The 24,402-nt window shown below is 38.5% G+C and overlaps 1 protein-coding gene across 2 annotated transcripts in view; it reads left to right on the plus strand.

Moving 5' to 3' along the window:
* DOCK2 (dedicator of cytokinesis 2) overlaps window positions 1–24,402 on the plus strand; it is a 255,289-nt gene that overhangs the window by 67,045 nt on the left and 163,842 nt on the right. For both annotated transcript variants that reach the window (XM_028717491.2, XM_028717489.2), the window contains exons 26-27: window positions 12,087–12,229; window positions 22,476–22,571. In XM_028717491.2, the coding sequence (XP_028573324.2) occupies window positions 12,087–12,229; window positions 22,476–22,571 (239 nt within the window). The remainder of the gene's footprint in view (window positions 1–12,086; window positions 12,230–22,475; window positions 22,572–24,402) is intronic.

Genomic DNA, 24,402 nt, shown 5'->3' on the forward strand with positions numbered 1-24,402 from the left:
AGAGAATGCTAATTACTTCACAGAAATGTTAGGTGAGAATAACATTGTAGTTTGAGATTAATTTTGATTTTGTCTAACTATGATTAAGATGAGGACATGTGCCTTTTTCTCTCCCCTGTATTTGGTGTTCATGGCTAAAAAGCAACACAATTGCAAAGCACAGGTGCCCACAGTGAAGTCTTTTAGGAATTTCAGTCACTAAGAGCATTGGGAGTTTTTTCATTTGGATAATAATGCTTTACACTGAAGAACTGCAGAATAAAATAACTAAAATTAATGTATTTTGATCTTTTGGAAGTCAGATCCCAAATTCTGCGGGATAGCCTTCTTTATCTTAATGGATAGTTTGTTCCAAATGACTGTGCAACTCCTTGAGAGATTTGCCAAGTGAACCTCGTTTTAGAAGACCACGGGGCTTTCCCATATGCCAAATATTTTATGAAGCTCATCATTTCCGCATCCTAAAATTGTAGTTGGGGAACTATTAAAAAATAAGCAAGTGTTGTTAATTTTAACATTTATAATTCAAGTCATGAGACCAAGCAATACCAGAACCAGCACACATTGCCTCAAAAATGGCTCAAAAGGAAGGTGACCTGGTAGGTGCAAAAGAAGAATAAACCAAAGATTCCAACTGCATCCAGCAATTACGTTTTATTTCTATAAAATGCTAGGCCTTCACTGATGTGTTGTAGAATAATCAGCCTGCATCTAACACAGGTCTGGATAAATGTGAGTTTTGATAAGAGCAACAGCTTAGGGTGAAGGATGTGTAGCCTTTTCCTCACATTTCGCCTTTCCCTTCCATTCTGCTTTCTTCATTTAAATCTCACCGCATTTTAAAGCTTCGGTAAGGCTAAGCAACACTTCCATTGATAAAACTATATAGATTGCCTTCTGTACTACTTTCACTTAGGGCCACACTAGATTTGCTGTCTTGGCATTTAGAATATAAATAGCATCGACTGAGGGTGAGGGCTGATAATTATCCGGATCACAGCAAGCAGGAAGGTAGAAATTAACCCCTTCTACCTCTGCATTTAAAAAAAAAAAATATTGAAAGATTTTCATGGATAACCAAGATATATATAGTATTTCTTTTTTTTTTAATATCATGTTTATTGCAATTTTCAAAAAATACAGATAAAAGGAAAAGAAAAAAGAAAAAGAAAAAGAAAACATTTACCATTTGAACCTTATTTTCAATGACATCTTTCCAAGACTTCCCCACACCTCCCCTTCTTGTATTCCATCTCCACTTATTTAGTTCAACAAGTTCTTATCCCCAATTTTTGACCTTATTGTTTTTAATTCATTATTCAATTTAGCTCCTTTTGTATAGCCATTTTCACCTTATAGTCCACAGTCTTTGTACACTAGAATCTTTTTCTAAGGTCGATCCCAATTCCCTTCCACGAATTCCCCTTTTTGTACTCATAGTAAAACAAAATAAAAAAAAGAAGAAAAATTCAAAATATAATTATACGCCCTTTGGATTCCCAAACTCCAGCCCCCCTTTCCCGGTTTTGATCCCCAATGTCCATCAGTCTATCTGCTATCAGCCTGGAGACCTCACATCCGAGGCTCTTAATTTTCTCACAGTTCCTCTTTGCCGGTTTTTTTGATAGTCCTTTATATCAAACACCAAATCTCGGAGAAGCTCTGTCTCGAAGATGTCCATTTTTCTTCCATCTAGGCCTCTATATTTAAAAGTGGAGCTCAAATCTTGTTTCTTAATCCTTTTGCGTCTGAATGTCCCAAAAGCTCCAACTTCCGTCTTAATCAAATTTGTAATCCATGGGTCTTCAGATCTCCACATCAGGAGATCTCTCCAATCTACATTGTCCAGATCAAACCAAATTTTCATCACCCAATTCTTGTTTTTCTTTATGTCCTTCCTTTTTTTTTATAATATTTTTTATTGCGTTTCTTTTCGTAGTTTTATACCTTCCAATCCATACAGAATAAATTACATACAAGAAACAATTTTTTGATTTTTTTTTACAAAAGAAAACATTGTACTTCCCCACACCTTCCAGATCTGCATTCTTTGTACTAACCATGTCAGCAATTTGTTACCTTATTTCAAACCTTGTTACCACTTTCAATTATTATGTAACCGTTATTCAATAAATTATATCTCAAATTTGATACCTTTAAAATAAACATAATATGGTTGGTTCACTTTGTCTTCTTTTCTCTTTTATCACTTATTTTGCCATTTAGTTAATCATATTTGCTAAAGCATAACATTTCCAATAACATGCACTATCTTAGGATTCATACAACTTATAATATTTTTGCAAATAGTCTTTAAATTTTTTCCAGTCCACCTCAACCGATTCTTCATCCAAATCTCGGATTCTGCCGGTCATTTCAGCTAATTCCATGTAGTCCATCAACTGCGTCTGCCATTCTTCCAGCGTGGGTAAATCTTGTATCTTCCAGTTCTTAGCAATGAGAATTCTTGCTGCTGTAGTAGCATACATAAACAACGTTCTGTCTTTCTTTAACACTTTCTGGTCCACCATGCCCAGCAGGAAGGCCTCTGGTTTCTTAGGGAAGGTATACCTAAATACCTTTTTCAATTCATTATAAATCATTTCCCAGAAAGCCTTCACTTTTGGGCAGGTCCACCAGAGATGAAAAAATGTACCTTCTGCCTCCTTACATTTCCAACATTTATTATCAGACAGGTGATATATCTTAGCTAGCTTGACTGGGGTCATGTACCATCGGTATATCATTTTCATAATATTTTCTTTCAGGGCAGTACATGCCGTGAATTTTATTCCGATGTTCCATAACCTTTCCCAGTCTTCAAACATAATGTTATGTCCAACATCCTGTGCCCATTTTATCATGGCAGATTTAACTGTCTCATCCTGTGTATTCCATTTAAGCAGCAAGTTATACATTCTTGATAATATCTTAGTTTTTGGTTCTAACAGTTCTGTCTCCAAATTCGATTTTTCCACTTGGAACCCAACTTTTTTATCCATTTTAAAAACCTCTTGAATTTGAGCATAGTGTAACCAGTCTCGCACCTTATTTTTTAATTTGTCTTGGCTCTGCAGCTTCCAATTGTCTCCAATTTTTTCTATTATTTCCCAATACTTCGGCCAATAAGCCTCCATATTGGTCTTTATGTCCTTCCTAACAGGCATCTGGCCTTCCTTAATCTTCTGTGGCGTTGTAACTCCTCCTTCATTCCCTTTCAAATCATCATGTATCCCTTGTTCCCCTTTCACAAATTTCTCAGGTTTCTTTTCCTGCTCAACTGCAAACACTTTTGGTTCCGCTACAAGGACTTTTTGTTCAGGAACAAAAACTTGAGTCAAGTCCCTTCCAGTTTCAGTAAATTTGTTTACTGTTTCTTTCAGTGTAGTAGCCCTCGTAGTCAAAATATTGCTTTGTTCTTGAAGCTTTCCCAGGAGATAAAAAGTCCTGTTCAGCTCAATGAGTATTTTTCCACTTGCAGCCATTCTTGTAGTATCCCAAAACCCCCTCTAGAGGGATTATGGTTACTTAGTATCCTTCCAGTTTCAACCCAAAAGTCAAAATAACTTGTTCTTCCTTATTTTCAACAATTTATATCCAAATTGTAACAAATCTAACCAGCAAAGTCACAGAAACAAAGTTCTCTTTTTATTCCCCAACTTTGACAGCTACTTTGACAGCTGTCAAAATCTTCTGTATCTCTTCACCAGGCTCTCTCGCGGATCACTCCCGGTTCCCGGGGGGTTGCACTTTAACTCTCCAAATCAACTCTCATCCTCCAGCAAAGTTGCTTTACTTTCTAATCGTGAAATTAATAACTTTTATCCAAAAAAGAAAAGGATGTTCTCTCAACCTTAGCTATCTAGTCCTTGCTCTAAGTTGTTTACAATGCGGGGAGACGGACTTCCTCTTTGCGTCTTCCCCGATCGTGCCAAATCCAAAAAAAGAAAAATTTCCCTTTTAAGTCCAATTTCCGTATTACTCACGGGTTGTTGTTTGATATATATAGTGTTTCTGTTTTCAGTTCATAGTCTTTTCTACAGATCAGTTACATTTGGCCTGAGATACCATTCTACTTTCAGTTTGTTGGTTAGCTTTTCTAGCTTTTCTAGTAGCTGTTTCCCATACAGTTTGGTACCAGAGGTCCATGTTCACTCCTGACAGGTCCCTCCAGGATCTAGTTATGTTGCGCCTAAGTGCTGAGAGTAGGTGAGGTAAATCTCTCCTCTGAAGCTGGTAATCACATTGGGAGAAAATCCCCCATTGGCACAAATGGGGAATTTCCTATCAATTCAAATTCTGGCTGCAAAAAAGGGATTTTCCTCAGGACTACATCTGCAAATGAAAGAGTCAGCTTCACTTTCTCTGCTTTACAACAATCCTGATCATTATCACCTCCTCCAATGATGCCACCTCAGTTTTATAAAACCTGTGAATTAAATTCAAAGCATTTAACATCACAGTGTAGTTTAACTCTTATAGAAACAGTCTTTTTCTTTGATAAGCCCCTCCATTTTTCTTTTAATACCTTTAAAACACTTCCTTTTAAAAACAATAAAATAAAATTTACCTCATACACCAGTGATTAAAGATAACATTTTTTTAAAAATGGACCTATGATGTCACATATATTGTCAAAATGAGAGTCATGAAATCATAGCTTCCATTTAAAAATCTATGCAAATGCAATTGCGAGAGTTTTATTAGTCAGCACTACTCACACATACAAAGGGAAGCTCGTGAAATTGCATTTTCTATGGCTGAAATCTGCTGTACTAAGCAGGGGCATGGAAATCTTATATCAAAGCGGCAAATATTCTTGCGATTTGAATGTTTACCGAACTTCTTATGAATAGGTGAGTTTTTTAGTGATAATATTTCAAGTAGAAAAGCTGAAGCTGAAGATAGCAAGCTGATACCGGACTCCTGGAGACAATAAATTTTAGCAACTTGGCCTCTGCTGTAAAACTACCTCTGCTGTTGTAGGCACTGTGTCGCTGAATATCAAATGCTGGGAATCACAAGTGGGGAATGTACTGTCCCACTCAGATTCAGGCTTCCCACTGTGAGAACAGGATGCTGGACTAGATGTGCGACTTGCTCGGTCCAGCAGGATTCTTACGTTCTTAGGTGGATTTTTCTGCCCAAGGACTAATATGAAATAATTCCCATGTTGGAACATTTTCTTGTAGCCTGTCTATTACATTTGTATCCTGACCACGGGAAGTTATCTCACTTTATCTCAGCACATTGTTCTGCAATTTCTTCTACCTTGAAAATAGGTGTGGGGGTTGAACATATATTCAACATATATTCTTAACATGTTGAGTTGTACTAAATAGCAGCATAGCAATGCTCAACAGAGGAATCACATTACTGATACTGATACTGATATGCAACTTTCAAATAGAATGTCAACCAGATCAGTACCCAAAGTCCTCCTTTGGCTTAGCCAATTATAGGTTAAAGTTCTGGATATAAATATATTTAAGTGAAAATGAGAGCTTCAGATATTCAAATTATCCAACTCCCTGCAAACCAAGTAAGGGAGCCTGGGGTCAGTGTTCAAGATCATCAGTGGAAGATCTTCTGTTGTTATCCAGGTGAGGGTTACTCACCAAGAAAGAAACAGTAAGGGAACTTTTCATTGGGCATTGGCAAACATGAGCAAGGGTAAGGATTCAACCCTCTCTTCCCACCCACCTCTACTCTGTTTTATATTATAGTACTTTACAGTGATTCGGTGGCAGTCCAATTTCAATACATGCATTTGCTGCCTTCATGATTAGTTTGGTCTCCAGTTTTTGTATTATAGGAAAATATGATGTAAGGAAAGAGCTGAATCATTTGGTTGTATAACATCTAGCCTAGGGCTCCTGTGTGTTTAATCCAAGTACATCAGTTTTTAAATCAGAATGTAAAATATGCAGTTAAGGGCAAGTATTTTTGGTGTGTTTAAAGATAATAATTTCAAACGAGTTCAATTGCTCAGTGAATAATTATGCTAAAACGTGTTACTTATTGGTATTTTCCATAACTAATGTTTACAGATGTGACAATTAAGTCAATCATAAACTACAAGAACTAACAAAACCTCTGCCAGTAAACATTTTTGTACTGTGGAGGAAGCTTCAAGCTTTTCTGTTTTAAAATCTGCCACTTGAGGTACAGCAAGAATACAAATGTACAAAAGATTTGTTGTGAAAACGGTACCCCTTATAATAGGCAAGTCTATAAATTTCTTCATCTTAAAATTAATTTTACAGAATTGTACAAATATTTATACTTTTAAAAATAGGAAATCACAATGAATTCTTCATTAGCGGCACATGGCAACTGGGGATGTATACGCCGCAATAGCCTTAGATGCTGTTTGCTTATCAAAATTACTCCATAGAGAAACCTCTTGGGCTGCATAATTTTGTTTTGGCCTAGAAAAATGTTCCCAGCTCAAAATGCAACTAAGTAGTAGTTGCCGCTGCTTCTTAGGGTCAAAACAGATGATATGAGGGAGATTTTTGAGTTGATCTCTCCAAGTTTTAAATTTCATTTCGAAGTGCTTCAGGTGGCTGTAGTGATGGGGATGGCAGTGGCATCATGCAAACTTAAAAGCTTGCTTTCAATCTATCCCTGGCAGTTCAATTCTGGGGAAAATATATTATGGGCTTCCTACTGTTTCAACTGGTGAGGAGTTTGTCAGATAACCAGCCTCATATAACCAACATGCTTAACTCTAATTAATGCATGAAGTGGTTAAGACCATAAAGCTGTCCTGCCAGGCTCATCTCACCTTGCGAGTGTCTGTCAAACCTCCCCCTCCTTAACAGCTCTGCCGCCAGTCTACCTGAAAAACTCAGCATGCAAAGGGGTCTCAGCTGGCTACTCCAAGCTCAGGCCGCATGGCTGTCGCAATCCACACTTGAGTTCCTACACCAAAATTTTAGGAACTTTCACCACTGTAACTTAGCCGTGTTTTACTGTCCGTACATCTTTTTCTAAATGCTTTATGGAAAAGCACATGGATCTGCCTTTGGAGAGCTTGTAAGTAGTAAACCATTTTTACTTACTAAACATGTGGTCTTTTTCTATGCTAGAGAAGGAAGGGACTATTTTGGAACCCACAATGGCATATTTTTAAGGTCTAACAGCCTATTTTTCTACACTTTGCTGCATATTTTCTGATCTTAAATCTCTGCTGGGGTTCTCCCACCAAAAAGTACCTGCCCCAAACCTGGATCTTGGCATCCAGCAAATTCTCCTTGTATACCTATTTTTATCCTTGCCACCAGCAGTTTTAGGGGCACAGCAATTACTTGCGGTTGGTTTACTTTGGGAGGTCCTTTGTGTACTGTGACTGCTCTTCATAGAAGCATGCTTCCTAACTTAAATCTGAAAGGGGGAAAAACCTAAATAACTCATATTGAGGCTGTACAATATATAGCATAGATGAGAATTTTTGCATATCTTATTATGCAAGCAATAATATACAGTATTCAAAACAGTTAACCACCAGTATAGGTGAAAACAATACTGGTTATCACGTGTGTGTGTGTGTGTGTGTGTGTGTGTGTGTGTGTAGGGGAGAGGATTAATTAAGATTCAATTATGTCTGCTATTGTTAAAGAAATCTGAAGTGGAATGAATATAAATAGCTATATAAATTTCCATTATCTCTAATAAAATGCCTGCATAGCTAAATTAAAGGCTAGAACGATCATGATTACATTATTTTAATAATAAAGATTAACATGGTAAGTTGGCTATTAGTTAATTCATGAACATTATTAATGGAAAATGTGTATTAATTGGGTCTACAGTGCTGCATAAATAACAGGCAACCCATCTTGCATAGTTAGCATATTTTCTCCTACTTTATGACATTTACCACATAGCCCAATTTTCTCTTAGGCAGAACAGTCAAAGTTATTATTATATATTAAAAACAGTGACAAGTACAAATTATTTTTTTCTATTAGATGTGTGGGTACTGCTTTGATTTACTGTTAAAGGAAACTTTTAATGTTAGTATGAAAATGGATGCTTGAAACTATTTGTGTACAGAATGTGTTAGGAGAGAAAAAAACCCAGTTTAACTATTACGGTTCCTGCTATTGTTTTCCACTCAGAAAGAGTGAGAAAAAAATGCTGTCTTGGTAGAATTGATTGGAGTCAAATGTAATACAGTGGTACCTCGGGGTACAAACACTTCAGGTTACAAACGCTTCAGGTTACAGACTCCTCTAACCCAGAAGTAGTACCTCGGGTTAAGAACTTTACCTCAGGATGAGAACAGAAATCCTGTGATGGCAGCGGGAGGCTCCATTAGCTAAAGTGGTACCTCAGGTTAAGAACAGTTTCAAGTTAAGAACGGACCTCCATAATGAATGAAGTTCTTAACCAGAGGTACCACTTGTAGAAGTATCAGAATGCGCTCATGGTTTCAGGACAGTATCTACCATGGGAAAGACCTATTTGATGCCCCGCCTAAATGGTTGCCTCATTCAGAGCATGTGAATGAAGCAACGTGGGATCCATGCATGGAAAAACAGCTCCCAGCTGTGGGTACATCTCAAGAGGACCTAATTGTCAGGTCTTCCTGACTCATTCTATTGTCTATGCAGTTGCCCATCATCTTGGAGTGTAGGTATTATAAATACCCTGTATGCATTAATTTGTACCTCCTGTTTCAGTCCTTGCCTTCGCTCAGGTTTTTAAGTTCAATAATAATGCAAGCTTTTAATACCCTGTTTGTGTAATTGCACCCAATTCATCTTATCTTACCACCCTTGAATAAAGATTTACAAGCTTTAAAAGATAAGAGCTGAGGACTTGGGCAGCTGCCAAAAAACTTCTATTTATTCGGTCACAGAACAAATGCACCTTACCCCTACCATAAATATATTCTTCCCCAGAGATGTTCTGACTAAGCACTGTAAATGTTATTTTCGTATATTTTGCAGCCACAAGAGTGTAACTTCATAATAAATTCTGAAAAGATGTATTTTTAATATATATATATATATATATATATATATATATATATTCCATAGATATATCAATTCACCCAAACAAGCTGAAGCTATACACTAGGGATGTCAAGCTAAAGTATATTTAAAATTAAAATTTGCGCAAAAAGTAAGGCTTCAGGTTATGTACTAAATTGTGCTTGCTAAGTATACCTCAATTATTAATGACAGTGGCTGGGATTTACAACGAATAGAAAGGATTGCTTTTAAGAAGCTTAAAAACAGCCACCACTCCATCTGGGCCAGGGATTACCATTACCCAAACTTTATCAGCTCTTCCACATTTGATCCAAATAAATGGCAAGATCCCCCCCTCCCAAATTCTGCCAAATCCCCTTCTGTTGCACCTCCATGCGCCGCTGCCCCAATATTCCATTTTGGAAGTAGCCCTCAGCCCCCAAAAACAGATTTTGAGGGGCTGCAAGGGTATTGCAGACATTCAGTCTGACTTCTCCCTCCTTCAGTAATGTATGCTGGGGAAAACTGGATGTTATTACAGCTAATAGTACAAAGCAATTTCAAACAGTAAGCAAGAGAGTAAATAAATATTTTCATAGGGAAAGAGCATAGTTTTGTGTAAATAGGTGTGCATCAACCACAAGATTCACTTTGGACTTCAGTTTGGTGCTTCATAACAACCTGATTTGGTCAGACATAGGCAGTCTAATTCTTCTGCCCCAATCACTGTAGACACAACTATAATGCCCTGCTTTTTATAGAAATGGATGAAATTTGCAGGCATCACAATCCTTCCAAAATGAGTAAAGCCTTCTGTATACCTCTAAAATATGGTATCTCCCATACAAAGTTCTTGGTGATTTGGGGCAAAATTCGATTAATGTGAACGCATTGTTACTCCTTCTGAGTGCATAAGTTCTCTCAAATTTCAGAAGTGTAATTGCAGGTATTCCTGCAAAGGCAGCCATTAGTTTTAGGATCTGCTCCATTCCTCTTCCTTCCCTATTGAGAATTTTCAAGAAATGACTCTCACTTTATTCATTCTGGCAGAAGTGAATGTAATCTCAGGCTGGATAAAGGTTTCCCAATTTATAAACAAACACGTATAGGGGATTTTGTGCTACAAACCAATAAAATCTAATTCCTGGCCATAATAATAATAATAATAATAATAATAATAATAAATTTATTGTTTATACCCCGCCCATCTGGCTGAGTTTCCCCAGCCACTCTGGGCGGCTCCCAATCAGGTGTTAAAAACAATACAGCGTTAAATATTAAAAACTTCCCTGAACAGGGCTACCTTCAGATGTCTTCTGAATGTCAGGTAGTTGTTTATCTCTTTGACATCTGATGGGAGAGCCATAAATCCTTCAAAATGTCTGAAGCAAAGCTGCTGTGATACAAGAGCAGTTTTGGGTGGGAATCACTTAATCTCCTTTAGTGTTTTGTGGACAATTGCTCTGAAAATTGCAAACATAAAAGAGGTGCCACTGGGTAAGAAACCTGTTAAATCACAAACAAATAGGTTCAGTGGAATTGTGCCAGGTACCTTTAAAGTTGACTTCGGGGTGGAAAGAACCAAATGATTCACTTTCCAAGAAAAAAATCATTTCCTCTGATACAAACTTGATCTGCCAGTTGCAATGGAGATCTTGACCCGTTTCCACTCCTCACCTTCGCACCTTCCTTGATCTCAGAGGCATAAGTTTTGTTCTTGAAAAGCTGCTTCCTTCACCAAAGCACTGGGATTGGAAAATGCGGGTAAAATAATTTTCTCCCCTTTCAGCCAATGTTTGTCTGCATTATTGTCAATGCTTCAGGAGTCCTTCCTTTGACTTGTGATGCCTCATAAAGATCCCCTTTCACCTGTGACAATCAACCCCAATACTTCTGAGGCATCTCACCACCTTGGGACTTGTTAGATTCAGATGCACAAACCCTACTAAACAATACTATGTCAGGTATAACTAGGGATTGTGTCAGAATTGGCCAGTTAATATTCTAACATAAAACCACTTTTAATTGGGGGATTTGCTACTGTGAGAAGCAAGGCATGAATACTAAAAAAAATTTGGGAATTTTATTAAGCAGTGAAAAGGGTTTGGAGGAAAGACTTCTCTTTTCTTTCACCACCATCATCCAGCTTTTCACACCATTTTATATTCTTCATATGTCATATTTTTTTCTTCACCATAAAATAAGTTGCTGGGGAAAATGAGTGTTTTCTTTCTGGTGCTGAAGGTGGCATTTGGGGGATGTTGGGTGTGAAATTTTGGTAGGAAGAGAAGGGTTACAGATGGCCATTCTTGAGTTTTGATGATGCATGTTTATGTTTCATGAACAGTTGTATCTCTGGCTTAGATGCTGAGTGTCTGTTACATTGTTTCTCTCCTTTCCCCCAAATATCTGAAGTAGTGTGCACATGCACAATTCATGAGTAAGAGGCACTCTTGCTTTTCCAAGGATGTTCTAGGAACAATCTTGAATGTAAATGTTGTGGGCAGAACTTAGCTCAGCTTCATAGATAATGTGTTTGGGTTGTTGTTGGCAAATTGGTCTTCTGCATAGTTTTCCATGCCATTTGGATTTATTTGCTCTGATTTGCTGTCAAACGTATGCAAGCTTCACATTTTCAATGTATATTTTGCTGCCTTTCTAGCTCTTGGTCAGCTTTTCACTTTCTCTTTTATTAATGCGACAAGAAAAGTTTAATAATAATAATAATAATAATAATAATAATAATAATAATAATAGGAAATTGGCATTGCAGGAAGACATTTACTACCCACAAAGCATACACATGTATTCTATTCAGAATGATTGATTCATTCACCAGCCCAGATCTTCATGAAGTGTAGAATGTGGTATTACTCTTTGCTGAACTGCCTTTAGTTACTTCGACATTCATTCTGTAGATCCTAATTGCTTTCTTCATGTTTACATTGGTAAGATGAAAGGGGATAGAAGCCAGAAGGCTCTACATGGGAAGTGACTGGAATTAAGCATAGTTGTGGGAGGGGGAGCTGCATTGTATGCTTTCTGGGAAGAAAAACATGAAAATTTCTGTGATGATCTTAAGTAGCAAATTATTACTTTCAGAATGTAGAGATATCCTGCTTCCTGTCATTACCAAAGAACTAAAGGAATTACTGGATCCAAGGGAAGAGGCACAAAACCAAGAGAAGAAGTATTGTGTTGAATTACTCAACAGCATCCTGGAGGTTCTCAGCTGTCAAGATCCAGTGAGTATTGATGATTAGAATGATTATGTGGCTGATTCCAGGAGGTTGTAAGACGGTGCTGATTAAGTTGTAAAATATTGATGCTGATGACTCTCATTTAAATTCTAAATATAACAGGGCCCTGACAGATTGAAAGAGTTCTCTTAGTTTTCAGTACGACACTGGAAACAGAGTTATAATTTTTCCCTCTTGGTTTTCAGGATCATTTGCCTTGACACATCATCAATCCTGAATCAGCTTTATTTTATTAAAGCCAAAGGAGTCATGCTGTTTTGTACACATTGTATCATTGACACTAGACACATGAGTGGAGTTTGGGAATATGTTGCTGGCTCACTCTTTCCTTGATACAGTGGTACCTTGGGTTAAGTACTTAATTCATTCCGGAGGTCTGTACTAAACCTGAAACTGTTCTTAACCTGAAGCACCACTTTAGCTAATGGGGCCTCCTGCTGCCGCCACGCCGCCAGAGCACGATTTCTGTTCTCAACCTGAAGCAAAGTTCTTAACCTGAGGTACTATTTCTGGGTTAGCGGAGTCTGTAACCTGAAGAGTATGTAACCTGAAGCGTATGTACCCTGAGGTACCACTGTACTGTGTTTAAGGCCATCCAAGTTGCCCCAAACCATTTATTTCATTGTTTATAAAAATGCATAAACCGTGTGTGTGTGTGTGTGTTGTACATAAAATAAATTAAAATAACCGTCAATAATTCAAAGATTAAAATCAGCATTTTAAAAAATACCAATACCAATTTTTATTATTTTTAAACTAAATTAAAAACAAGTATACATAACTAAATAACTCTAAATGGGCTTATGGAATTTTAAAAAAGTGTTTACAGGTACCGAAAAGAACATAGTCGCCTACTGTGGTTTCAAATCCACTTTAAGTCATGGGTTTGAGGAATCTTGGTGCCCTAGTAAGTGCCAGTGTGGATATATATATATATATATATATTACATTGTTAAATGGAAGTTAATGAGGTAGGAAACTCCACAGGATGTTTCTGATATCCATACCATAGCTATGTCTGCACTGAATCACTGATAGTGCTGTATGAAAAAATCCAAGTGAATAAATGAACAAGTCATTTTTATGCCTTTTCTGCTTCTAATAAATATTCAAAACTGTTCTGCAACACTAAAGGAACAGTTACTTTTTAAGGGTGAGTTATATTAGTATGTGTTGAAAGGCAGTGGCCAGGTCCTTGTTTCATAAGCCATATTGCCATCATCACATGTGCTTATTTAATATTAGCTGCTGTACAAGCTTGCTTTCCACATTTTGCATATGTGATCCATGTGCACGTATGCAACAAATTTCTACAATGGGAGAGTTCTAAAAGGTATGTATAAAAATGTGTCATCTTGTGCAGGGTCACAAGCAGAAATCTGCATTTGACTTAAGGAGTTGAGTTATATTCTATTTCTCAATGTCTGTCTTAGTTATCATTTAATTAATGCACCTTCACTAATCTGCATTTTAAAAAATCATATTAGTAATGAAAGTTCTTACACTATTCTGGGTGCTGAACTCTGAAATTTCACTTGTGAATATGACAGGTTTTCCTGACAAGCTGACTTGGTTTCCCAATGCCACACACTGCTGCTGCAACCTTGCCACTCTCCTCTCTGTTACTGGCAGTCATCAGGAAAGCCGCCCTGCCTGCCACTACTGCATTTCTAATATACACTTAATTTGTGGTTTTAGGTACAAAGATATTTGCCACTTCTTTTGAGATTATCCCAGTTTCTTCCCATTTCTTCCCAATTAGAATGTCTTAAAGTGGAAACTGGATGAATTTTGGGCCACCTCAGGGGCCTCAGTATAATTTGTACCACTGGTTTTTGAAGTGACACTGTATAGTTACTTAAGTTGTGCTGTTTTAAATATGTGGAGGGTGGCTGCATAGCTGAATTTCCTTTATTTTATCCATTTTAGTTAGGCAGTATTTCTTGCTAGGGAGAGTCTGAGATACTGTAGAAGTACTAGCCTCTTCAGTTTTCATTGTGACAATGCTAATATGCAAGAAGTTTAATAGAATAGTTATTATTCTATCAGAAATGTACTTTGTTTGACCTGAATTTTCAAGGAGAAAAAGCTTTGGCTTAGATGACCCTGTTTGGCTGAGGTCATACAGGGCTCAAGAATGATAGTCATAGCCTTAGTGGCAGGTTCTTTTTTTCTTTCTCAGTTCTGTGATTTTAAAGTATTCTTTCCATTTCACAAGTAGTTTGTAGAGATGGCCAGGCTCAGAAAATTGGTATCATTTGTTCCTTAGGATGCACTTCGACAGTCTACCTTTCACTTTCCTTGGCAGCGAAATTCTTTCTTTTGAAAAATGGAAAGATCATTGGATGAATTGTTGTAAAGTTAATGCATCTCTCAGCAGGACATTGAGACTTCCTCTCTGTGCACTGTGTACTCACTAGAAGGAAATCTTTAGGTCTGGACAACCTACATACCTGAGGAAGGTGTTCATCACAGGCTTCCAGGAGCAACTGGCTTAAAAGAGGCTTCTGCTTATGGGGTCCTGCTTGCACAATGGAATTTCCCCTGTGCTGTCCTCCCTCCTGCATCCCACACTGCCTCTCTGCCAAATAATTTCAAGAGGCTTGGGGACCCTCTAGAGCAGCCTTTCTCAACCTGTGGGTCCCCAGATGTTGTTGAACTACAACTCCCATCACCCCTAGCTAGCAAGGCCAGAGCTCAGGGATGATGGGAGTTGTAGTCCAACATCTGGGGACCCACAGGTTGAGAACCGCTGCTCTAGAGTAAATTGGAGGGGGTAGGCATGAAGATCTGCACGTGTGCTAACTGTTGCTGAAGTGCTTTAAGTTAGAGATCAAGAATCAAATTTAATTGTTTTTTTGCTGTAATTATTTACTGGTGTTTGGTATTTTGCTGGATGTTTTGTTTTTAAGTTTCATGGCTTGTTCTGTTGGTGATAATTGTGGTTTTATTATTGTAGATTATTGTAGTGTTAATATTTTGGCTTTCATATATTTTGCTGGAAGCTCCCTTGGCTGGGCGTAACCCTTAAATTTAGCCTATGAGTAGTTTAAACAAATAAATATCTTAGTGAAGCACATAAGGGCCTATTGAGTTGACTTAGGAGGCATATCCTTGAACTTTCTGATCCTGTACTTGATGACAGTGGAAGACATAATTATTAAGTACAGAAGGAGAATATGCTGAATGGAAGGAAAGGGGACCTTCTATAGGACTAAGAAGTTTTAGCAAAGTAACATTCACTTTCTCAAACATTTAGTTTCAAATGTACTTTAAAAATTAAATGTTAACATAATGCAGTGTCTTCCTTTTCCCATGTTTTAACATACCTGAAGGTTAGTGCAATTAAACTAAATTGGAAGCATATGGCAAATGTTTAAAATCCAGCTTAGGAACATGATGGATGAGGCGCTCTGTAGATGCTCACTGCCACTACTAAGGAGAGAGAGAACTCTGTTAATAACCTCATCCTATGGATGTTTACTCATATGTCCCACTGAGTTCCAAGACATTAACTCCCAAGTAAGTGAGCATGGAATTGTAGTCTAAAACTTTCTCTTTAGGGCATTGCAGTGAAGCCAAATGATGCCCCACCTTGGGAACAACAATACAAATGTTTAACTTTACATGAGCTTGTTACATTCCCTCCACCCTCCAGCAATTTCTGCGATTGGGTTCATTACTGAGGTTTGTAAATGAAACTGTTACAATAGGAGCAAGGCGATAGCTCTGTATGTGAAGTGTGTGGTTGCAATGCCCCCTTGACATTTAAAGTATAGTTGTTTAAGATAATTATAGAGTAAACATAGTATAGATATTATAATAAGCTTTCATGTTTTGTCCCTTATCTATTACTGTATAGCTATTATGTAGCTTTTACCACTCAGGAGCCAATGATACATTTTCTCTTTTCCATGCTTGACAATACTAGTTTGTGATAATGCCAAGTTGACTAGTACTGTTTGACAAAGTTGTGCTTTCAATGTGAAAAGGCCATATTAAAGCAGCAAAATGAAAAAAAAAATCTTATTCTTCCCTCCTCATTTCTAAAAGTATTATTTAGCTGTTGCCCTCAGTTGTTTTGAAAAGATGCTGTCTCCTCCAAGATGAGCTGCTGTTACAGATTGCATGTATGAAATCTCAAAGGTTATCCCCCAAACACTGTTTTATAATTAAATTGACTGTATGTTTGGATCTCAAGTGTGAGAGTGACCTTAAATTCCTGGCAGGCTGCAGATGCAGGGTGTATTATTGCACAAATAGCAAAAAGCAAATGCACCACGATAAAGCAGATGTGCCTGCTTTTTGAACCATGCTTGTCACATCTGAAAAGTGAACTTGTGCATTTCTTCTACTGCTAAAAGCTTGAGTTCCCTTTTCAAACCTGATAACTTGAAGTGCAAACTGAAGCCAAATGTGCATTTTCATTTTTAATAATAATAATAATAATAATTTATTAATAATTTTGTATATTCATGAGTATTATACGAAATGGGTCCCTGCCATTACATAGAATGATCAGACAGAATAGCTGTAGATCAGGGGGCAATGAACCTATAGCCCTTGGACCAGAAGTGGCCTATGGTTTCCCTGGCCCTGTGCAGTAATTAAGCTTTTAAAACATGTCATTGATGCTAATCTGAGGTATTTCCTAAAGCCTCATTGCTGTGGTGGTAGTTTTCAGGGGTGTAAAGCTGGGGAGAGGAAGTTTAACTCGTCCTTTCTTACCTGTACCTCCCTACCCATGTAGTATGACACTTCTCCCCCCCCTTCCCCAAATCCCTGACATTAGGGAAAATCCCAGAAAAGCTTCTGTTGGCACCAATAGAAGCTTTTTAAAAAAACAGGAAAGGAGCCAACAAGTGAGGTGTGTGTGTGAGGTAGAGAGAGTGGGCTCTGACTCTGCACACTTTTACTGTGTCAACATTTGGTACTGGTGCTGCCCTCTATAGCCATGTGGTCCCTGAAAGTTTTCCATGAAGTTCACAGGCTGACCAAGACCCCCCATCCTTGTGGTAGTTGTGGGAGGGAGGGGCCAAATGGCCATTGGTCCCACCCAGCTAGGACAGTGGAAGGGACCTCAATGTCTTGCTTCTCCCTTTGATAGCAGCCATATGGAATTGTTAGTGACAAGTACTTATTGCTCAGAACTGAGCCAACAGAACCCCCAAATGTTGCTGAACCTACAGCTCTCACCATCCTTGGCCATTGGCCATGCTTGCTGGGGCTGATGGGAGTTGTAGTTCAGCAACATCTGGAGGGCCAAAGGATCCCCAGCCCTACAACAGAAGGTCCTTTGATATTTAAACTCTTCCTCAGAGAAAACCAGGTACAATGGGTGTTGAAATGGGTGAACACACACGGAGAGAGTTCTGGGAAAGGGAATCAAGTGGCAATTGGCCCCAGGCAAGGCAATTAATATTTGACAGATCTTCTAAAGTGCAAAGTGACGTGGTTACCTTAACACAAGGTTCTATTGGGGTTTACTATGCAAACAGAGATCTGATTAATTATGGACTGCAACGTTTACTTGAATGTTAGTGGAAGTTTTGTTCACATGTCATCAAAATTGCCCATAAATTTTTCTCTTTATTAATGGGACACCACTTACTCATGGGAGCTCTGAATATGTAGTAGAGCTGATAGAGTATATCACTCATAGTAGGTGAATCTTCTCCGGAACTTGAGTACCATTTAATCATGCGTTAAAATAGGGTGAGTAAACTCTACCTCTCCAGATATTCCCCGATTCCAGTTTACATCAGTCCTAGCCAGCATTCTGGGGATTATACTCCTGCATTATTTGGAGGACCACAAGTTAGCGACTCCAATTTTAAATACACACATACCTGTATAGTCTCTGAGACTCTGCATACATGGCAAGTAGTTTTTCCAATTAATTTGCCTCTATACTTATCTCTCTGAAAGGAAAAGAGCCAGCTCAGTCCATACTATTTTCTGTTTTATCAAGTACTGAGTAGCGTTTCACTATTTTATCTCTTTCTCCTCTCCAGAAGTGAAAGGCTGAGCCTGATTTATGTATTATTATAATTATTATTGTTTAAAAAGCAGGGCTATAAGTAACTTCAATCTGGGCCCCTTTTAACAAAATGTAAGCTTCAAGCTAATTATTCAACATCTACGATGAGGTGTTCTTTTGGGAGAGTAAAGTATCTAATTAGAGAACTCTTAGGAGAACTTGGACCTATAGTTACTTGTAACATTTATCAAGGCAGAGGGAGTGAAGGGGGAGAGAGGAATGAGATAGCTTCTTAGGAAAACTCTGTCAGATCACAGCAGCAGTGTATGACAGGCCCTCTGAAAATGCCAAACCTGCCAGAAGGAACTGGGAAATCTGCCAAACAACCAGATGCTGCTTTTGGAAAGAACCCTACCCCACTGTGGCATCTGGCACAGTAATTGCTGATCAAAGAAAGAGGATGAGGGTTAGTAGGCTGGCTAGGGAAATAAAAGTAGGTGCAAGAGTAAGGCTGTTATCTGTTAAGTTTTAACAACTTCAAGAAAAGTGGGAATGCCAGTAGCATCCCATGTTTATTCTTAATTAGACCAGGCAAAGCATTTGTTCGATATTTTAAGCTGATGTCACGCTTAAGGAATAGTCTATATTTGATTTGGTAAAGGCTGTGCTTAAAGACAGCATGGAAGATTTATGAACACTGAGAGTTTAATGGATGTGTCTGTAGGTGTATTGCTGCAAATTGTTAGAAGCTGTTACAGGAGTTAGCAATTAACCAGTCTTGTCATAAACCATCATGGGCATTCATTTCACCAGATATCAGTGAAGCAGAGAAGGGCAGTATAAATCATGGGTAGCCTGCCCTGGTGCCCTTCAGATGCTTTTTGGGCCACAATTCCCAGCATCCCTGACCATTGGCCTTGCTGGTTGGGACTGATGGGAATTGTTAGTCTTACAATGAGGGCACCTCATTGGCTTTGCCAGGTATAAATACATAAATAGGTTTGAAATAAATTGGAGAATAAGTCAAATGAAACCAAATTTTGATGTTTTCCCCAAATATTGGGAGCATACCTCCCCGCTGTACTGCAGCAAAAAGCGAATGCTTCCAGTTGGGGAGAGCCTATACTTATTTGAATGTAAAAAGACCCCCATTTGTTGGCCCATTTGGTGGTACCCAACTAACTTGCTCAATCCATGCATTGATTTCTGCTTGCGTAATGGAACTCCTCCCTTTCCTCTCCGCATGCACCCTACAGTCTCCCCAGATGTGCTCTGGTGGGTTGGGGGAACTTCTAGAACAGGTTTGGGGGGCATGGGGGGAGGAAAGGGGAGAAAGTTCCATTGCACAAGCAGAGATTCTTATACTGATGGATTGAGTTAGTAGGGTACCACCTATTGAAACTGGCCCCGAGTGTAACATGCCCAAGTAAGCAGCAAGAAAGGAGTACAGTAAGTGAAAACTCTTAAAAGAATAAATATGCAATATTTGTATGAATTTCTTTCCAAATGCTGCCTCAAAAGTGCAATAAGAGAGAATACACAATTCATTTTTCCCTGCTAGCTTCTTATTTAGAACATTTGAAGCAATTCCAAGCCAGATGAGAATGAAAGGTAACTGGATACAGCCAGCACAGGCTGTATGAATTCAATCTGTAACAGAGCAATAGGAAGCAATTGATGGAAGACGAAACAGGAATACAATGCATGCAAGAGAATCAGACGTTCAGTGATGCAGTCACTGATATTTCCCCCCAGTTCTGCATCCTTTAGTTCCTCCTCCTGCACTCTAGAATGTTTTACATTTGTCATATTGTAACTTTTGTAAAGGTTGAAAAAACGTAAAAACTATAAATATTATTTGGCTTTGATATAGATGGAATGTCCCTGAATATAGAGGTGCACTTCCGCTAGACTTGAAGTCAACTCTTGAAGCCAAAAATTACTTGTACTCTGATGTAATGCCCAATGTGAAGACTAACATCTTACTCACAGTGAGATCTGTGAGTCCCAATTTGGGCATGATATCAGAAGAAAATATTTGGAAATTTGAGCAATGGGCATTTCTGCCAGTCCCACATCTGGGAACATGTGAATCACTCCTCATATTGTCAAGCATACATGCATGTTGTAACCTGGGGAACCTGCAGGTTTTTAAATGCTAATAAATTGGGAGAAACTATTTTGCATTTGCACAGTAATATAAGCAAGTGTTATCCCAGGAAGCTGTGATTTCCCCTATGGAAACTTCAATAGGTCAGACCCCCCCCCTTTTTCTGGTGATGTACCTAAGCTGTTAAGCAAATGTTAAAATTATGTTCAAAATATTGATCTTGAGGCACAATCTGAACAAAATATGCATATGTATAGTTACACAACTGGGAATATATAAAACACTAGCATTGTACTTATATTCTGAGATAGGATAGACTATATCCTCGTTGACTAACAGAACAAAATGTTATGCCAGCATGGTGGATCTATGCCAGCATAGTGATTGGATTGCATTGGCAGTATACTGCGCCAGCATAAACCTTACCCTATGGGGACACTGCCAAAACCATGGGGAAAATTAGTGGAATTTGGAGCACAGCATAATTGGAATCCTTGCTCATGCCCACGTTGCTCTAACTCGCAATGTCATTGCAACATTATACTGGCAGAAGAGGTGGCATATGAAAAATACATTCCCTTTAGAGTTAATGGAGAGCCACATACAAACTGCTCTCCCTTCATATATACTGGAGGAGAGGATTCTGACTAGAAACCAACACAGATCCCTGAGTAAGCACAGAAAAGGGAACACAGCTGATATATCAAAATATGGATCATGAGACCAAATGAATCCACCCCAATGGTTATAGAACCATGGACACAAAAAAGGGAAATTTTGGCAAAAGGGCATATTGGAAGGGCACAAAGGAAGAATTTTAAACAAATAGCAATGGCTAATCAATACAAGCAGAGTACATATGTAACACTTGTGTCTGTGGATGATATGGAGATTTCTTAGTGAGCTTCGTGATGAAGAGTGGGTGACGCTGGAGTTGCTGGGGTCTATGTGGAGTATCTATCAGTATCACAATTTTGCTTCTGGTTTCTGCTGCAATTATGCGATTACAGTGGTACCTTGGGTTACATACGCTTCAGGTTACATACACTTCAGGTTACAGACTCCGCTAACCCAGAAATAGTGCTTCAGGTTAAGAACTTTGCTTCAGGATGAGAACAGAAATCGTGTTCCGGCGGCGCGGCGGCAGCAGGAGGCCCATTAGCTAAAGTGGTGCTTCAGGTTAAGAACATTTTCAGGTTAAGAACGGACCTCCGGAACGAATTAAGTACTTAACCCGAGGTACCACTGTATCTACTTTCCTGCTTGGAGTATGTAGGATTGCAGCAACATTACACTGGTATAGCATTGGCTTGTGGCCATAAGATCACTCTTTAAGTTACCTTTAAGAATCCAGTGATGAGGTGATGAGAAATGCAGTGTTTTTTGAACTACTTTGTTGCCCTTAGAGAAAGACAAAACTGTAACCTTTGTTAAAAAATCAATTCACTGCAAGGCGCATGTTCAGCCAGTAACTGAAACCCAAGGTGACATTAGAAAAAAATTGAGGCAATGCACAGGGAAACTTTCAGCCCAGCAGTATATCCGAGGAAAATGAAAAGTTAGTCCACTTTTAGTCATTCTACAGATATCGCTATCAGATGGTGGGGATAAACCAGTGATTTATCACATAATACTGAAATAATATTGCTACATAAGAAGAAGGAATTGCATTTTTATAGTATGTACTTAAAAGGCACTTGGGGTGTCCAGCTGAAAAGTGGTCAGTTGCCTTGCCTGCATCAATGCCATGTTTTTATATTGTACTTTTTTTTGATGTTTCAAATGGTTTTTATGTGGATTTTATTGTTGTAACCAGCCCTGGGATTGTGTACTGATAAAGGATGGAATAGAAACCAGAGTCCCAAATAAATACATTAAGCAGTTGTATACAGCCCCAAATGGCTTAATTAATTCTAAGCAGCCATTATACTTACTACATTGGTAAATCTGGTGGTGTGCTGTGGTGGAGGGACTCTGTTCAGCTACACTGCCAATTTGCATTACCAATTGAGGTGGCAGTTATTAGGTGATTAGCTCTCTGACAGGTACTGTGCTCATAGGCCTCAGAATGAAGTGTGCCTTTGCATTTTCTATGTAGATTATTCTTCATTATTGTGAAAATAATTGCATTTGCTTTACAGAAGTCAACTCATCAGCACATACAAGAAATAATGGTCCAGCTGCTGCGCACCATTAACAGGGCTGTCATTAGAATGGGAAGAGATGACACCTTAATTGTGAGTAATCGGTTTTGTAAATACATTTCACTGCTAGAGCTCTGGGCACACAAGCACCATTAGTGGAAGATGTAGAACTAGCAGGCAATAGCCACCCTGGCATGTTTGAAGGCTGCAGCTCCCAGAGCAAAGCCCATCAGTACACAGCCATCCTGCTGCAGGCAGAGGGAACTAGCCAGTCCCCTTCCATTGGCCTGCTCAGGCCACCTGCCACTTGGCTTCTCCCCTCTAAGTCCAGCATTGGTGCAGCTGGCAAAAGTGGAGAAGGGGATGGTGATGTCCTTTCCCTGGTTTCCTGAGTTCATTTGTTGTTTATGCTGTTGGAGTTTTTAATGCTAACTGCCTGAGGTGCTTGTTTTGAAAAAGAAAAGCAGGATAAAAAGAATACTAAACATTGTGTGGCAAATAATTGCACCTGGACAAATGAACAACCAACAATAAGTGCTTTCCCAATTTTTGGGTGACCTCATCTACTTCAGAAGGTAAGAGATAATTGAGAGGTTTAGAACCAGTGTTGAGTGTTCTTTATCCTCATAAGGAGGCTCTTGGGAAGGTGCGCTGACTTGCCTGACCCTCATCTGTTATTGGTTCCTTTACAGCTAACAGTTTAGCTGTAGCAAAGAAGAAATCAACCCTGACAGTATTATGTATTTGGCAGATCAGAAGGTACTTGAATAAAATGTTGATAGCTAAGCATTTTATAAAGACAGGAAGTAACCACACTGTTGAAAACAGGGTTCTTTTCAACAGAGCTTAAGATACTTTGCAAGAAAAAGGTATCAAGAAAATCAAAATAACTGTGCTATTCTCTCCCCCCCCCCCCCCCCCCCGTGCAGCATCGTTTGATATAGTTGGCTGTCAAAAAACAATTGGCCTGGCAATTTAAATGACAGTATGGTATCAGGCTGCCAGTTTGTTTGCAAATGTAAATACTCCAAAACAGCTGTGCTACAAACAGTTTTGATTCCTGTGCATTATTCTTCACATTTAAAAGCTACTTGTGTACAGATTTGTTCATAATACAATGCCACTTACAGACCCCATGTGTTTATTTTGTGTTATCTATTGTGTCCATGGCTACCAGACGATCGCTTTTGTCTTGTGGCATCATAATGATGTCAGCTTGATTCCAACCGAGTTAATGCCTGCTTTTCATTGTGTGTTAGATTTCAAGCAGTAGAAAACATATATTATTAACATCATCTGTAAATGTTTTTTGTGTGAAAATGAGATTGTCCAAACTCAGCTTTGTTTTCATATATTGGTATATTAATTTTTAAAAAATATATTTTCAATTTTTAAGCTTCTGCGTATAAGGTGGTCAAATCAACGTGTCATTCTTCTTCCCATAAAAAATTCCAAACACAATAACTTGCTTCAGAGAATGATGTACAATGCTGCCCTCATAAATTTTAGCTGTGAAAGCTGTCTCAGCTGTGAAGTGAAAAAAAAGTGAAGCTCCATGTATAAAAAAAACAGACTGTCAAAGAATGATGTTTTATCTAGACTGGCATGTGGAAGGAGCACTTATAGTATCAAACCACACAATAGACCCCACTGAGAAATGAACCAAATGGCTACCATGTCCTAAAGTAGGCATGTAAGCTGCCACTTGCTTAGTCATTTGTGGAGAATCAAAATACTCTCCTGGTGAATAGGCAGCGGTCCAGCTTTGTTTAAGTGGGATATAGTTTGGCTTCTTCTCTGGTGCATAGGCCTTTTATGAGACCTGGCAAGCAAAAATACTTGGTGGTAGAGTCATTTTTGTGGACTTCTTTGGAAGGTTGTCTTATATTAATAATCATACTTCTAGAGCACTTTCAAATATTCC

This window comes from Podarcis muralis, chromosome 2 (genome assembly GCF_964188315.1).
Source record: "Podarcis muralis chromosome 2, rPodMur119.hap1.1, whole genome shotgun sequence".
NCBI classification, from domain to species: Eukaryota; Metazoa; Chordata; class Lepidosauria; order Squamata; family Lacertidae; genus Podarcis; species Podarcis muralis.